We start from the raw sequence: 16,734 nt of genomic DNA, 5'->3' as shown, positions 1-16,734 counted from the left end.
CATCATTACCTACCTCATAGCTTGATTTCCTGAACCGTCTACTCTTTTTCACCCATCGCAAGTTTCAGTCACTGCAAAATGCAAACTGAAATACACTTGCGTTAATTCTCCTTAAATATTCCCGGCTTCAACACTCAGAATGCGACGAGGTCACTTTTCGCTAAATGACCTCCCTGCCTGGTCTACTTTGAATTGCGTTAATTTTCTTGATGTTGCAGTTGCTAATATCGATGGCCGAGGCAATGGGCTTATAGCTAAGAAAGACCTGATCAATCCGGAGAGTGACTCGGAACCCTTAACGCTCCTGACAATCCCAAAGGAGCTTATTCTTTCAGCTGAAGGTGTAGAGGAGTATGCTAAAGAGAATAAAAATTTCCGACAGCTTCTGGATACAGCAGGTCGCCAAGTTAGTATACACCTAGCTTTGAAGACAGTGTGATTTATACTAAGTATTATACAGTCAGCTAGAGGAGATATATTACTGTTTCTCTTATATCAACTAGTGTTATCTTCCCCTGACTATCAAGGTGGCCTGGGTCCATCAACGCCCTGGACTCAATATTTAAGTCTCTTACCGTCACATGTGCCGACTCCTACAACGTGGACTGAGTTAGAGCTTTCCTGCTTGAAAGGTACTTCGCTAGAGGTAAGCTGCCAATGGGACTTGATGACTCACCTAAAAGGATCTAATAGTTAAGTACAAGTTGACGCGTTTAGATAGTCAGCGGTAGCCGCTAAACTGACCGTCCTAACTAAGGAGTTCGATGATCTCCGCGAAAATCTGGCCGCCCTGTCGCATTGGAACGAAATTCTCTCGATCGACGAATCGATCACCATCCGAGACTGGATCCTTCTTGATGCCTTGTACCGGTCCCGCTCGCTAGGCTTACCTAAGTCTGGAGAATCGATGGTGCCTTGCCTCGATTTAGTCAACCATTCTAGTCGAGCCAATGCTTATTTTGATGAGAATAGTGAGGGCGAAGTAGTCCTTTATCTACGTAAGGGGTGTGTAGCACCTGTTGGCAGTGAAATTACTATCGATTATGGTCAGGAGAAGTCGCCAGCAGAAATGCTATTTAGCTACGGCTTCATCGACCCGAATTCGGCCGCCAGGAGTATAACGCTACTATTGGAACCATTAGAGGATGACCCGCTTGCGATACCAAAGCTTCATGCTTTCGGTACACCGCCGAAATTAAAGTTAGAAGAAGACGAGAGCGGTGTTCCGCACTGGACTGCCCCTTTTGTGTATCTCATGTGCTTGAATGAAGAAGGTGAGGGTGTCCAGTCTTCTAATATCTTATTTATTGCTATTCTAGCGAGCGATATGACTACTGTTATTGGCATAATTAAGCAATCTAGGGATTTATCTTATTTAGCATGATCTCAATATGTTAACATTGACCACCAAATTTGCAGATGGGCTACGATTCAGAGTCTTGCAGGAGACAGACGGCTCTCGCCATTTAAAAGTATTCTGGCAAGATATCGATATTACGGACGTATCAAATACTATGAAGGATCTCATTCGCGACCACGAATTACACCAGATATTTGAACTACGGGCTGTGACCGTTATCATGGGTATCATTCAACAGCAACTCGAACAACTTATTAGCACTCAAAATGGAGACTCCGTGGTAGAACTGGCAAGCACAGAAGTCTACCAAGCCATTTCGCAATTGAGGTCACTCGAGACTAGCATCCTTCAAAAGAGTATACAGGTTTTGGATGAGCAGGTAAGACTAAACTCTACAGTTTACCTAGATGCCTACTCAGGGATGATCTTGACTTGGACTCAACATGTATTTCCAAATTTTATCAACTTAACCCTTGGGAGATAGAACCACCTAACCCACCATGGCTATGATAACTTGCTAACCCATTTCTAGAGGGACCAGCTCCTCCGGGATGACACCGTGGTACAATATTTGACGATGATGGGATCTGATCAAAATGACCCTGGTACCGACGCCGCCGCTGACGAAGAGGAGGACTTCAGCTAATCCACATCTCCGAATACCGTCCTCGTCTGTACTACTTTGGATTCTACAACAGTTAATAGATTATTCTTGCAGGCAGGGTGCGGCCCACACTAGCAGCGCATTTAATGTGTTTGCATGGTAAGATTGGGATGCAGCTTAATTGCTACAGACTAAGGCAGCTTCTTGCAGATGTGGTATGACATCATGGGCTTAGCACTTTTGATGAGCTAGCTACCTCGTTGGAGAATCAAGAGCAAGATGGTTGACGTGATCAATCCATTCATATCGAAGGGCCGTTGGGCATCATAAGAAGTTCAAAGCTGAACTTACTTACCGTTGATCAACTGTATAATGATAAGAAGCAATCTATGAAGTGTGACTAGCAGACGTGGAGGGCCCTTTGGGATTATAATTCGGACCGAGAACCCTGAACCAATCCTAAGTTGCATACAATCGGTACTCCCTTTATACAAGCAATTCTATCCGCGTACGAGTCTTGTTCCTTACATGACAAGGCCCAGCACTCTGTACCATGATCTCCCTCGCCGATTTATCCACGATGTATGTGCTTTTAACCGGTGGTGACTCTACTACAGCCGCACGAGATACCCCTCCATATGGCATTCCCATGTAGAAAAGAATTGTTTCCTTCAAGATGAACCCCTAAAACGGGCCGTATGTTCTAATATTGTTTAGGTGAAAATTTATCGCCTGACCCTCTCACGCCTATCACTGAGTTTAAATCGATCATGAGCATGGGGTTGGGATGCCTTGATAGCCCCTTTAATGACCGGGTTCGAATTTCGCTCATCTTAGAGCGGCTTTAGATCGATGGGATGCAGACTCTTTCACAGAAGTCATTTAGATTGTAACTATATCAGAGATCCTGATAGATGAAGTTCCTGTAGAAAAAAACAAGGTCTTTGGCTTATATGTTTGCCGATCGTTTCTTCCGAGGGGGCTAGGTATAGACTAAGTCGCACACTAGATAGAAAGGCCGATCTAACAGGCCCCCGTTTGCTCTATCAAGATATTACTAGGAGATCACGGCTATTAAGTAGTAAGACGAATCATCGAGTTCCCCAATACTACTCCTCTACTTTAGAGTAACGAGTCGAGAATTTTGAAGCTGATTTAGCAAGCCGGTAGAGATGGAATACCTATTACTATAGTAGATAAAGGTTGAGTACGATGTCTCTAACGTATAGTCGATGACTAAATATTTTTCTAGGGTACTATATTCTAGTAAGTAGCCTCCAAGTACTATTTAACTTTAGTGTTACACTCCTTGTACTGTCCTAATTTCCAGAGATGATACTAAGAGTCGCTAACTAACCGGGTTATTAACGCTCGCAGCGTAGCCCTGGTACATTGGCGTCTACTTCAAGCGTCGCACTGCATATAGGTAGGATATAGGAACCGGTCGGCCGAGGCAGGGAGGGTGTCTTGGCGGCGGTCACGACCATTCCGAGAGCTGCAGCGATCGAGCAGTGCGACGGGGATGGCGTGGTAGGACTTGAAAACGTGGTTTATATCTATCTAAGTACCTCGGTACTGAACGGCGCCGGCCTATAGTTACGGAAATATACGGGTTCTATAGAAAGCTGCACCTCGCTCGTGAGCAGCCCACAACAAAGCCTACCATATCTACCTAGGTACATAGGTATGTATTAGTTGAATGGTAGGGAAGTATTTTGCATCCGTATTTTGGAGTAACTACCTAGGTAGGGATAGGTACACGATTTGAGGCACTCCATAATTCACTATTTCATATTTTAGGTATGATAGCACACCGAAACTGCCTCCTGCTTGGTATATACACATTTATCATACACACCTATTATACATAGGCTAAGAATAGGTGGACCGTCGCAACGGCTTCGCGTATCTGCGAAACATCGAAACCTGGGGTAATTCCCCAGATAAAAGGGAATGGGGATGGCAGATATTTCGGAATTCCAGAAGCATTGGCCTTGCTGTGCCTCTCTAAGCTCGGGGAACTAACTACGATGGTGGCACGAGTGGTGTCATTCTTTCGTTATTTGGCCATGGCGTGCCAAGCCCTATTTGAGAATATCATGGACTAGATTGTCTTAGGGGGTTTTTAGGGACTTGGGAACTTCGGAACTTGGGGACTTGGGAACTAAATAATGGAAAGTCCACGAGCCTCTAGCGTCTAATGCATGCAGTTGTAGTATCCACACCAATATTGGCATCTCCAGCCAACCATTGCTGCCTCATTACTTTAGGCCTCTCATAGTTACGTGCGTGATGGGCCTTTCTTGCGTGGTTAGTGCACCGATGCTAGGATAGGAAAGGCGCGTGGAGTGAAGGATGATGTAGGTTGTAAGTTGAGTCTCTCAACGTTTTGTCTCTACATACTTCTCTATTCCGTACATACCATGTCAGTAAGCCCGGGATGCCTACTCTAGCTTACGCATCTATGCACCCCGGTTCTTTTCGAGTTCGGCATTCAGACAACTTTTGTTCTAACCGGACGCAACAGCAAGTCTTAACATACATTTACATACATATATGTAGGTGTATACGTAGTTATTAGTTGTGTAAATATATACTTAACATATTGTAGATATAAAATAGAACTTCCAGGTTGCCACTTTCAACTTGTAACATACCTACCACTTAACTAGTACCTAAGGTAACCTTATGTATTCTCCTTAATTACACTATTACGACATTGCTTAATCTCCTCTCGGGGCAATATGTAATCATACATGTACCCCCGGTTCTTTCCCTTTTATTCATCATTCTACTATACTGTTCTAGCCTCTCAAGCTAAATATTATCGGACATAAAAACCTGATGTAATAGTTTTTAGTTATTGGATGTTGTACTTTCCCTTCCTCCCCTTCCTACCCTGAAAAGGCGTTTCCCCTTGTCCCCCAGATTCATTAGCGCACGCCAATTTAGTGCAAATACCCCGCTGATCTCTGAAATCCATCTGGAGTAGCGGGCATTGGTGCTTCCGTTTCTCGCCTTTTCCTCCACTAATCTTTCTGTCCCCACGTATCCTCAATCCTCTCACTTTTTGCTTTCCCTACTTTTCTATATCTCTCCGCCTATTTCTCCCACCAACGACTATATCTACTACGCGCCAACCTATACTACCGACGAACACTAGGTCATAGCGAATTTGCGTCCGAGCGGGTTTCATTACGACACGGCCTCCCCTGGACTTGCACGCGACTAGGCACCAAGAGATGAGCAATTTTCGCGATTCCTGGTAAATTGCTGACATACGCAATCGGCGTTACCGAGAGACCGACCGATACCGATATCCCATGGGATGGGGAACTGGGTGCTGGATTTGACGCGAACACATTCTATCGACGGGATCGCCTTGTAACAAAATAGATTCACCGCCAAAATGCCTGGAATTCTACCTATGAAGGTGATTAAGGTGGGCACCAGCTCACAGAGCCGCATCGCCCAAGCATGTGATAGGTATGTGAAGTGGAAGAGGATATTTCCGATATTCTCTGGTATCTCTTACTAAGACTATAGTAGGTGCCGAAGTAAGAAGATCCGTTGCGATGGTATCCGTCCCTGTTGCTCGCAATGCGCCAACGTCGGATTCGAATGTCGCACTAGCGACAAACTTAGTCGGCGTGCATTTCCTCGAGGTTATACAGAATCACTTGAGGAACGAGTGAGGCAGTTGGAATCCGAAGTGAGGGAACTGAAGGATTTGTTAGATGAGAAAGACGAAAAGATTGATATGTTGTCGAGGATGCATGATCATCGCCAACCATCTATGGGAGCCGCCGGAAGCCCGAGGACGACGGAACAGAGAAGGGACCCTAACTCGCCACCAAAAGAAGATACTTTCCGTGTGCAGGCCTCTCCGTTATTACTTGGTGTCGAGAATTCGGACTCATATTTCATGGGGCCATCGAGCGGACGTGGTTTTATCGGTAAGTATTTCATCTAACTCACGCTGATGAGAAATATCTATCTGACTATATTTCTAGAATCTTTCAAGCGTAAACTTCAGGAAAGCGGAAAGCCGTGTTCTGACTTCAACCCTGAGGCTTTCCTTCACATCCAAGGATGCTACCCTCTGGTTGCTAACCCGCCCCCCCAGTCGATGAGAGTGCCACCTCGCCTATTTTCGGATAGATGTGTAAATGTTTATTTCCAGGAATGGGCGCCACTCTTCCCCGTGCTTCACAAACCGACATTTCTCCGGTTATACGAAGAATTTGTTGCCGACTCGGAGAAGGTAAAAAACAATCATAAGCTCGCGCAGCTTTACCTCGTCTTCAGTATCGCCGCTCTTTCAAGTGACGCACCAGATGTAGAGCAGATAACCGCCTGCGAAGCCCAGTGGCAAAGGGCCCTTGACGCAATCATTATGGACAATACGATGATTACACTGCAGTGCCTAGTATTGGCTCTGATCTATTGCACTATCAGAGCCGATTACAAGCGATTGCAGCACTACAAAGGTGTTGCGGTTGGTCTATCCCACAGATTGGGGTTACATCAAAGCCAGAAAAGATTCTCATTCGGTGCTCTTACGATCGAGACACGAAAGAAAGTCTTTTGGACGTTGTATACACTCGATTGGTAAGTCATTATCTAGCCGATATCGCTTGGCGGTTGACTAATAGCCTTAGCTTTTCTGCTGCCATGCTTGGCCTTCCCAAGTTGCTGAAGGAAGATGACATCCACGCCGAGTATCCGTCAGATACTGACGATGAATATGTTACGGAGAAGGGATTTCAACCCACTCTACCAGGAGAGTATACGAGATTATCGAGTGCTTTAGCGTTATTCAGAGTTTCCCGAATTCTTGCAAATGTGCTTGAAAAGACATATCCGGCCGCTACATCTTACGAATTATCATTACAACAAATTTCAGCGCTGGATGCAGATCTCTCAGATTGGTATGAGAATCTGCCTGCTCACCTCAGGCTAAACTTTGCCCAAGACAAACCATCAACAGATATCACTGGGAGTAGATCCCCGATTCTGGTATGTAGATAAAAATATTTGCTAGTTAATGAAGTAAAGGCTGATCTTAATAGGCATTGGCATACTACTATGTCCGGGGACTTATTCATCGCCCTGCAGTGGGCTCTACCTTGGGAGTCAAAGCTGCGTCAGCTCTTATTACGGTCGGAGAGTCTAGCAAGCACATCGTGCAGATCATTGAACTCTTAGAGGAGCGAAGTATGTCATTCTCATTCTGCCTAAATAGGACAGATGTTCTTGTTCTGTGTGGGACGAGCTTGCTTTACCAAAGCTTAGAATTGAAACACGAGAGCAAGATTATGAAGGATGTTGAACGACTTGTCAATAGCGTTCTCAAGATGCTACTAAAAACGAAAGCCCCCGGCTCTTACGACCTGAAACGAGTCGCATCGACGCTTGTTACTATCGATGTACCATCTCAATCCACGTCAATGCGGACTAGTCCTGATACGGCCATGGCTGCTCCCCCTTCGAGGACATCCCCGTTATTGAATGTCTCGAGGAAGAAATCGCCTTACAGTGCTGGCCGAGTTGCCGGCGCGACTATGAGCGAGACAGACCTGTTATCTCAGCAAGAGAAACTACGCCGTATGGCCATACCCAATACTCAAACTACCCGACAAGAAATACATCGCACGCAATCACGTGCATCACTCGATATGAGTGCAGAGCAGGCAATGCCCCGCCGCGATCACCGATTCTCGATATCCCAAATTCAGCAAACGATGATGCGTATGTCGCCGAGTCACAGATCCAAACAGCGAAATCTAGATTACCTCTCACTCAACGATGCGCAGGCTGAGACACAGCCTTCGCCGCCGAATCAAACTCGAACTCCCTCGCAGCCGTTGGCTCATAGCCAGCATCAACGCCCTCAGCCATACAACCCAAATCAAGTAATTAATAAGGGCGGCTCAAGTGGTGGTGTGTCGATATCAGAATGGGAAGCATTGCTTGGCGCAATGGATGGAGGCCAGATTAATGTATACGACGCGATATACGGAGGACCAGCCTTGTCACTCACAGAGACACCAACCAGTGCAGGTACCATGGGCGAATGGTCTCCAGAGTCATGGGACCTTTCTAGCTTCAATATTGGCGAACTAACGACTAATCCGGGGGCACCTCAGAGCGTACTCAGCATCAGTGATGAGAGTCTTAGCTCCGGAGATGATCTCACATCGAGCGAGATGTACCTCAGGATGGGGAGCGAGGACTACCAAAGCGGGTTAATGCCGCCGCCGCGGACGAGTCACGACAATAACCTAATTCTTGATGGTCTTGAGTTGAATTTAGGGATCTGATTTCTTGCGAGAGGAGACGAGCATGCCAAACACGGGAGGCGGGGTAGCCGGCGAGGATTCTGTTATCCGCGGTCTGTAAGATCCTTTTCCTTGGTACGTGGCGTCGATATAGAGAAGGGTCGTATTTGTGTCGCGGGATTGGTTACGAGTTGCGTGGTCGTGAGAACCAGGCGACGGCAGGAGAATGGCTTCTAGGTGTTCAAGGCGATCAGAACGCTTTTGGCGTTGTTTTATATGCGGCATTTGGGTTGTCTATGGTTGGAGCTTGTACCCATGGTCTATATTGGTCTATATTGGTCTATATTTGGTCTGTTGATCTACTTATCTGTCTACATACGTTGCCTCTTATTCCATGTACCTTTCCACGCTTGTTGTAAAAGCTAGTTATTTATATATACGGGGTGCGACGGAGCAGGTCGATCCCACGAGTTAAGTGTTAAGTTGATTAGGAAGAAGAGAAAAAGAAAAGTCAGAAGTATTTGTGCGTCTTTTGCATGTGATGATGATGGTTGTATCATACTGGCATACTGGCATACAGGTGCCGGCGTAGCTTATAAGGAAATAGACGGGAATGCAGGTAAACCACGTGTCGAGCAATATACTTGGTATATAGTGGATTCAGGCTAAGTGATGACGAAGACGCCTCGAATAAATTGAAGGCCTCGTAGAATTAATATAATAGGGCTGGTTAGATGTAGGTACGGGTACACGGGTACACGGGTACACGGGTACCTTGGTGTGGTCTTATTCCGGTATGGGTCACGAGTTGCTGGGTACTTACAGAGATACGGATTACCGACTTTAGAAATGGGGGATTCGGGATTTAGAAGGTTTCTAGATAAGCTAATCCCGTAATCTGCGGCTACCTGCCTGCATAGTACGAAGTGCGTATTAGACAATACAAATCCTTCACATCATATCACATCACATCACATCCATACCGCATACTGGCGTTTTTGCTCGGATTAAGCGGAAGTTTTGCCCCGCCCTCCGACGCTGTAACCCACCTAAGAGAAAGACCACTTAGAAAGACCACCGGCCGCGTTTCGTTTTTTTTCCCCAAAATCTTTCGGTAGTTAGACTTACATAGTAGACGCCGGCCATGTTGATTGCATACGTCCCTACCCGATATGCTGTTCTTATAATGTAAAATTTAATTTGATATTACCTTCTTCCGTGCTTCTTTGCTTTCTCTCCTTGGCAAACGAGCAAAAATACCTTTAGACTTAGATATAACCGTCTTCACCCCCCAACTAGTCTCCGAACAGCCAATGGGTAGGAAGAACGCCAAGCCAGCTGCCATGTCTAATGAGCAGACCCCGTTGTTAAAGAGCGACGGCGATGTCGTTGGGACCGGGACGCCGGGTATGTTTTATCCTAAAGGGAGGATACCGAATATACCCCGAGTTCGCCAAGAACCCCGACCCGTAACCAAGTCCTTGCTAACGGTTCCCGTGCCCGACGAGCAGCAGGTATTCCCGCGCCCCGGTCCCGCGATGCTACCTCCGAACCACGGCGTCCGCCGCAGGCCATAGCCCACCGAGGCTACAAGGCTTTGTTTCCCGAGAACACGATGCTGGCGTTCCGGGCCGCTGTCGAGGCCGGCGCGCATGCTATCGAGACCGACCTGCACTTGTCCAAGGACGGTGTCGTTGTTCTCATGCATGATCCGAAGCTGAAGCGCTGCTTCGGCGACGACTCCAAAGTCAAGGACCACGACTGGAGTTATCTGAGCAAGCTGCGTACAGTGCGCGAGCCCCCGCAGCCTATGCCCCAGCTCGTCGAGCTGCTGGAGTATCTGAATCAGCCCGAGCTGCAGCACGTTTGGATCATGCTTGACATCAAGGTAAATAACTCGGTTCTTAGGTAGAATTACTAGGGTTGTAGCGCAAATGTAGAGTACCTTGTCTGATATAGAGCTTGTAGAGGGACGACGACCCAGCCACGATCATCCGGCGAACGGCGGAAACACTGGATTCGGTGCCGGGGATTCGGCCGTGGCACGAGAGGGTGCTGCCTTGCTGCTGGACTGTAAGCATACATGTCCTCCCTTGATTCTTAGGCTCGTACCCCAGGCCTTTGTAACAATGATGCTAAACCGCAGATAGGCGGAATACGTAAAGCTAAGCAAGGAATTCCTACCTAAATACCCAGTCGCACACGTAGGCTTCTCAACCACATATGCTCGGGCTCTAGCAAAGCACGAGCCTAGCCTGTCGATCAGTCTGCTATATCACTCCCTGGTGCTACCGGTTGTCGGCGCGCGCTTCATCCGGGATGCGAAGAGGGCGGGACACCCACTGCATTCCTGGACCGTGAACGATGAGGACCGCATGGAGTGGTGTGTGCGCAACGGTCTCGATGGCGTCGTCACGGATGATCCTAAGTTATTCCTCGAGGTGTCTAAACGCGTCGCGGAGGACGAGGCGAAAAGCGAGGCCAAGGCCGTTCGTAGGAGGCCGTCTAGGAAGCCCCTGTCTACGCACGCGTGGCGCGTTTTCGAGTGGACGCGGTATATACTCGGCTTGTTCATCGTCGTGAATATTTACCTGTTCAAATACGGGCTGCCGCGGACACAGGTGCCGAAGGTGTTGGGGAAGTAATGATGGGTATTATCTCTAACTACTAGGTATTACGCGTTCTGTTTAGGAGTCGCTTCGTTAGGTTATGTATAGACGGTAATGACGAAAAGAAGGAAGGAAAGAAAGAAAGAACGAACGATAGACAGATATTTGAGAGGGGATCGGCGATATACGTCGGTATGTTTAGATATGGTAATGCGGGATGAGTCTTATCCCTTGGGGTTAATGGTCGAGAGGTGCGTAAGACGTGGGGATTGGAGATAGAGATATAAAGGGAAAGTGTGTTAGCGAATAAATAGAATACCCTTATCTTCTTAACAGGACGTACAGCAGAGTCGTCTATTTGCCCCCCTAGAGCTACCTACTCTAGATGTCGTTGCTAATAGATTAACTAGGAAGTATATCTTAGGCGAGATGTATACTACCTAGTATTTTCAATGATTAGATATTGATATTGATATTTTATGTCATTATAATTTGGGATGGAACTAAAGTCTATACTCTATAGACTGTGAGAGGCACATTGGTGATATAATTGACATTGTTACGTACCTGTCTCTATTAAATACGGCCACGTCCAGTAGTGACTGTTATCCCTAGGCCGAAGTTATGTACCTAGTTAATAGGATTGTTGTATGAAATGCTCTTGTATACTTTCGACTTTGTCAAGTTCGTAGCTAATGATTCTATCTATGTTGATGCTATGCCAGGTAATACTATAGCGCCGAAGACGAGCTCAAGATCTGGGGCTAACGGAAGCGACTGAGATACTATATACCAACTGCGTATATTCTACTCTGTTATATAATTAGCATGATGCTTTGCGGATATTTAGGTCGACGCGACTCAGCGACTTCAGGGGGGGGGAGGTGGGACTAGCATGATGCGATATCACAATCCTGTGTGGTTATCGTGTACAGGGCCTTATTAGTGGTTAGATAGTTGAAAAGCACCCTCGAAATAGTCGGTGCTGGCAAATTAGTTGCTACCGGGAGGTTCATGTTGAAGATGGCTAGAGAAGAGGAGTATCATAAGGGGTATTTGGTATTTTACATAAATATCGCCTTATAGCGATGACATTTCACGCCCTGTGTCTCTTGGAAGATATAGTGGTTTCCTACACTCGGCATTAGATGTGTAACGGGCTAGATGAACGACTTAGGGGTAGGCTACGCATTATATTATACTTAGAAAGACATTTAGGAATATACGTGAGGAAAAAATCAAATTTGCGGAGGAATAGAAGCCTTAAATTAGTCTACTGACTATCTGCGTACGTATCTGGGTATCTTGACCGTGAATGCGAAGGAAAAACCAAGTTATGGTGACAAACCCTTCCACCCGCCAGAACCGCAACATCTATTACTACCGCAACTAATGTCCTCTCCAATCCATCAAGCCTAGCGACAAGAACGCGAAGCTTAACCAACCCGGTTTCCTCCGAAGTCGAGTGCAGGATCAGTCGACGTTCTTAATTCGGACTAAGTAGTTGGTCTAAGAACGTGAGCTCTCTAGGCCACCAGCAGCAGCAGCGCCATCATCGTCACCATCAGCGTCTCGTCGGGCTTTCTTCACGACAGCGTCCGAGCCGGACGGCTCGTCGTCGGCCTTGCGTTTCCGTGTGACCTTGAACTTTGCACGACGCTCAGCCTTCCCTTCTTCGCCAGCACCCTTCGCAGTCGAAGCTGTGGCTTGAGGCTGAGGCTGATGTTGCTGGGGCTTGTTGGGTTTGGGTCTGTTCTCAGCAACACCGGCGTAATGGATTCTAAGGAGAGCTTCAACCCACGTCACGTTGTTGGCTAGGAGGGAGTCATGGTTGACAGGGCTAGAACGGCTATGCGACGGGATGACAGCGTCGGGGCCAACGTCCTCCAAGAAACCGCGGACCATGACATGAAAGAATTGATGGCTACGAAAAAAAGGAGTTAGCGACGGAGTCCCTTGGAGATAGAGAATGAGAGCGGGCTGGGGAGGACTTACCGTACGGCGTCCGCGGTGAGGCCATAGTTTTTAGCCTTGTTTAGCATATCTGCTATCTCCTGCCATTCGAAATTGAGCCAGGACATATGTGGGCGGTTGTTCCTCATTATGCCCGTCATTATGGCCATTGCGACATGATACTTCTTATCAGCATCCCACGTTTCAGCCATCTTGAACTCTGTCGGCACGGTCTGTAAAGCAGTCAGTAGAGGTACTACGTCTAGTGTATTCATATTAAGGTATAGGGTTCGGGGTGGATGACATTACATCGGGTGTAATGTTAGTTGAGGAAGACATTAGTGGGATATAGTATAGGGATTGGTAGAGTAAAGGTAAGTCATAATGAGACCAGGTAAAAGAGACATAGATCGAAGTGTAAGAGTGTAGACGCTTCGTAAGTGCACGATAGCGATAGCGATGGGAGCGAAAAGGTACACGACGTAGATCAATACAAGAAAGCCATGGATCAAGACCTTACCTTTTGGAGATGAATGTGTGGTTTCGCGTGGTCGAAGAACACGCGTAGGCGATGTGGTTGTAGATCGTGCTGGCTGCGAAAACGAAGATGTTGGCCAACCTATGCGACGCAGAGGAAGTAAAATGCCAATGTGTATCTGGGACAGAAACACAGAGACATATGAAGTAGGATGTCAACAAGTGACTAGAACAGGGACAGTGGAAGAAATTTGGAAAGTGGGACAGAAGAGAAGGTAATCTTCAAATTTAAAAAGTGAAGGTGGTGTGGCCGAGAGTACCAAGGTAGAGATGAACAGAGTAAGGCCTCAGGATCAGTACTGATTAGTACCTAGGTATTTAGTTGGTTGGGTAGAGAACTAAGTAAGCCCCACGAAATATAGACGCCGAGCTCTTAGAAGCTATGATACAGGTGACGATGTATACTTGTCGTGGAGCATACAGTCCGCCTACCACCTCTGCCAGTCTGATGTTAAGAAAACCTCCTTCCGAGGGCCACGGTACCTCCTAGTAACTTCCCAACCAAGTAGCCCGCATAAATCCCACAGACTATGGTCACAGGCCACTTCTGCCACTCCCGGTCCCAGTCCAGAGGAATAGGAACGGCGCCGAGCCAAGCTCCTACACAGCCGCCGACGAGGCCCCCAAATGCCTCGTCGAACGGGGCACTGGCACTCAGGATCTCATGCCAGTCCTTGCTCGACACACCACGTGTGTAGAACAATGGGAAAAGACCTAAGACGGACAGATGCGTCGAGCATAAGAACGTATTCTCGATGTGGGTTAAGAAAGGGGCACCAAAGAGAACAAGGATGACATGCAACGCCAGACTTGCTATGGCTGACAGTATGAGGGCGACAAGTGTTGTCTAAGAACATTGTCAGTTTATGAACGAAGCATTCACGGAGAACGAGAACATACAACCGCTATGTTTGGTCCTGTGTTCTCCAATCCAACCTTCTTCTTCTCTCCAGGTCGAGCCTTCTTAACTGGCTTTGCAACATGAGAGCCTACAGCGGGCAGACACACGACGGCATATGTGACTTGTATAGCCGCAACTACAGGAAGAGAGCTTGACATAGCTGATACCGGATCTGCCACCAGAGCCCCGAACCGGGCGAGGAACAAGGAGAGAAGCAGGGCTGGCTGGAGGTGTCTAACAACCTGGGCCTGCAAGGATGCTATGATCTGAACGGGTTGTGTTTGAGCATCTTTATCCTTGTCCTTAGAGATCTCACCAACCTTAGCTTTTTGAGCTGGTGGTGAGATTGCGACTGAATCCGATGAAGGCATTATGGATTTAGTTAAGCGTGATAAGTCATCGAATGAAAGAAATGTGATGTCTACTGATTATTGTGATGAATAAGTGTTTGTTGCCAAAAGCATTTATGTACAATTACAATTAAACGGCGCAGTTAACTTTAGTTGAGTCGCGCTTCTAAATTGATGCTACCTTCCAAACGTTTGACGCACGGACCTTTGTTACAGTCACGTGTGGCGGATAACATTGCTTATCGCGACTATTGGGGCAATTAGTGTGTTTTTTTGAATGCTACAGGTGCACGTATGGACTTGAAGAAGGATATGGTCGATATGGCATCCATAAAATAAAGGGAATTGTGTTACCTAGGTATGTAGTTAATTGTTATCAAGTCTCATGTAACTCCAGCCATTATCAAGTATCAATGCATTGTCTATTGTAAGGTTCATATTACTATGAATATGCCTTACCTACCTAGGTAGCCAATTATTTGACTGTACTACTTCGAATTGACATTCAAGTTGACATGTCGTCAGATCAGGAGCTAGCCTCGTGCTTGGGGATCAAGTTACGAAGCGACAGATCGTAGATAACATCCTCAACTTTCTTAACGTGGTACTTGACGGCATCAACTCGCTTCCGAACGATGTCGTTCTTCAAGTTGAGCAGCTGGAAGCCGGCAAATAAGTCCTTGATGAAGCTGCTGATTCTGACCGTCAGATCGATATCACCCATCGTTACCGAGTTCATAGCTAGCCGACTGAGCTCCTCGGTGATATCTGTCAGGGCTAGGATGTATTCCTCAATAGTAATGTGAAATGCATCTCTGTCTTTGAGATTGACGGGTACTGAATATGAAGAATGAGTACTAGCGATAGTGTGACAGCTAGGAAGTAAACGTACCTTTCAAAAGCTGCCCGACCTCTTCGATGGTCAGAAGACGACCAAGCTCGCCCGGGCGCGACTCGGTCCCCAAACCACCCAGCCAGCCGGTCAATAAGATAGTACCAACAACATTCTGCATGCTTCGGGACCATCTGTGGTTGTATCTTTTCTCTTGTTAGCTATTTTGAGCAATGCAAAGAGAAGGCTGGTGAAGTACTTGTAGTAAGGATAGGTAGATGCAAACTGGGCTAGCTCGCCAACGCTTTCGATCTCGGGCTTGATACCATCCTCCTCAACCTGCTTCAATAACGGCGGCACTACAATAGGTATCAGCGATGCACGAAACCAGCCATAAGTATAGCATGCTAATATGTACTCACGCTTAGAGCTGGGGGTCGAATGGATACGGCTGAGAAAGCCTTGGCAGGTTGAGATATGGCGATTGAGAGCAGAGGTGATGTGGTGAAGCTTGTCACCGACCTCGATCTCCTCCTCACCATGAGCCTTGAGGTACTCGAAAATGGACGGGTCGATCAAATTGGAGGGACCGTTGTCAGCCATTTTGAGGTTCGTTGGGTAGAATGTGAAGAGTCAAAGTTTTTCAATTGAACTATTATGACGATGAGGGGCAGGGCTAAACAACGGGAAGGCCCGATGATGCTTGCCTTGCTTGCTTTACAATTCAATAAATCGTTTCTGATGATCACCAAACAGCGTGAAATTATGTTGTCGTTGAAATCGCGTATTTGCTTAGAAATAGAGAAAACATGTACATAGCACGTAGGCTGCCGCGATTTCAACAATCGAGATATCTAGATACTGCTCTGATTTATGGATTACAGCAAACATTCACGCATAATTCAATTTGACCATCGGTGCTACGAAAAATTAGAATGTTGGAAAATAATTAGGTCTGCCGTAACAGCACTCAGCTTGATCGCGCTCGATATTTTCATTGCTACGATCAATTCTACAACGGTATGGACAGTAGGGCAATTACTACCATCTATTAAACATACGACGTAAACACTACTATTGAAACTCTTCCTCACGTCCCCAGGCAAGCTAGGAATTGCAATGAAAAGTGTTCGCGTCACCTGGAGGCAGTGTAATACCAGGGACACGGTGGGTGCGATCATGGGCAAGCCCAGAGGATGCGCTCCCTCGATGCAAAAATTAGAATAATCACGATTGAGTTCAAGTAGAACTCTTTCAGAGATTAAACTGAAAAGAACAGATACTACACTTGATCTAAGCCAAAAGGC

At 46.7% G+C, this 16,734-nt stretch overlaps 5 protein-coding genes across 5 annotated transcripts; 3 read left to right on the top strand and 2 right to left on the bottom strand.

The window, feature by feature from the left end:
• Positions 1 to 139: 139 nt before the first annotated feature.
• On the top strand, positions 140 to 2,006 carry F4817DRAFT_314006 (SET domain-containing protein; the record flags this gene model as incomplete). Its single annotated transcript, XM_049300339.1, has 5 exons — positions 140 to 406; positions 461 to 646; positions 722 to 1,274; positions 1,420 to 1,739; positions 1,893 to 2,006. The coding sequence occupies 5 exons, from the start codon at positions 140 to 142 to the stop codon at positions 2,004 to 2,006; spliced, it is 1,440 nt and encodes a 479-aa protein (XP_049160803.1).
• Positions 2,007 to 5,373: 3,367 nt separating this feature from the next.
• F4817DRAFT_314005 (fungal-specific transcription factor domain-containing protein) lies at positions 5,374 to 8,287 on the top strand (the record flags this gene model as incomplete). The annotated part of the gene is made up of 5 exons (XM_049300338.1): positions 5,374 to 5,450; positions 5,514 to 5,920; positions 5,978 to 6,575; positions 6,626 to 6,983; positions 7,037 to 8,287. 5 exons carry the CDS (start codon positions 5,374 to 5,376, stop codon positions 8,285 to 8,287), a joined length of 2,691 nt encoding a protein of 896 aa, XP_049160802.1.
• An 876-nt stretch (positions 8,288 to 9,163) lies between these two features.
• Positions 9,164 to 11,307, top strand: F4817DRAFT_331719 (PLC-like phosphodiesterase). Its single transcript, XM_049302555.1, has 4 exons — positions 9,164 to 9,652; positions 9,757 to 10,133; positions 10,214 to 10,318; positions 10,396 to 11,307. Exons 1-4 carry the CDS (start codon positions 9,559 to 9,561, stop codon positions 10,888 to 10,890), a joined length of 1,071 nt encoding a protein of 356 aa, XP_049160801.1. The 5' UTR covers positions 9,164 to 9,558; the 3' UTR covers positions 10,891 to 11,307.
• A 2,243-nt stretch (positions 11,308 to 13,550) lies between these two features.
• On the bottom strand, positions 13,551 to 14,902 carry F4817DRAFT_40831 (GPI biosynthesis protein family Pig-F-domain-containing protein). Its single transcript, XM_049307424.1, has 2 exons — positions 14,245 to 14,902; positions 13,551 to 14,191 (listed from the first exon to the last, which is right to left on the bottom strand). The coding sequence occupies exons 1-2, from the start codon at positions 14,614 to 14,616 to the stop codon at positions 13,796 to 13,798; spliced, it is 768 nt and encodes a 255-aa protein (XP_049160800.1). The 5' UTR covers positions 14,617 to 14,902; the 3' UTR covers positions 13,551 to 13,795.
• A 16-nt stretch (positions 14,903 to 14,918) lies between these two features.
• Positions 14,919 to 16,316, bottom strand: F4817DRAFT_331715 (Translin). The gene is made up of 4 exons (XM_049302554.1): positions 15,850 to 16,316; positions 15,687 to 15,786; positions 15,488 to 15,633; positions 14,919 to 15,432 (listed from the first exon to the last, which is right to left on the bottom strand). Exons 1-4 carry the CDS (start codon positions 16,028 to 16,030, stop codon positions 15,122 to 15,124), a joined length of 738 nt encoding a protein of 245 aa, XP_049160799.1. The 5' UTR covers positions 16,031 to 16,316; the 3' UTR covers positions 14,919 to 15,121.
• Between the last annotated feature and the right edge of the window lie 418 nt (positions 16,317 to 16,734).

Source organism: Daldinia loculata (genome assembly GCF_022478755.1).
Source record: "Daldinia loculata strain CBS 113971 unplaced genomic scaffold F4817scaffold_13, whole genome shotgun sequence".
Lineage (NCBI taxonomy): Eukaryota > Fungi > Ascomycota > Sordariomycetes > Xylariales > Hypoxylaceae > Daldinia > Daldinia loculata.
This window is presented reverse-complemented; position numbering and strand designations above follow the sequence as displayed.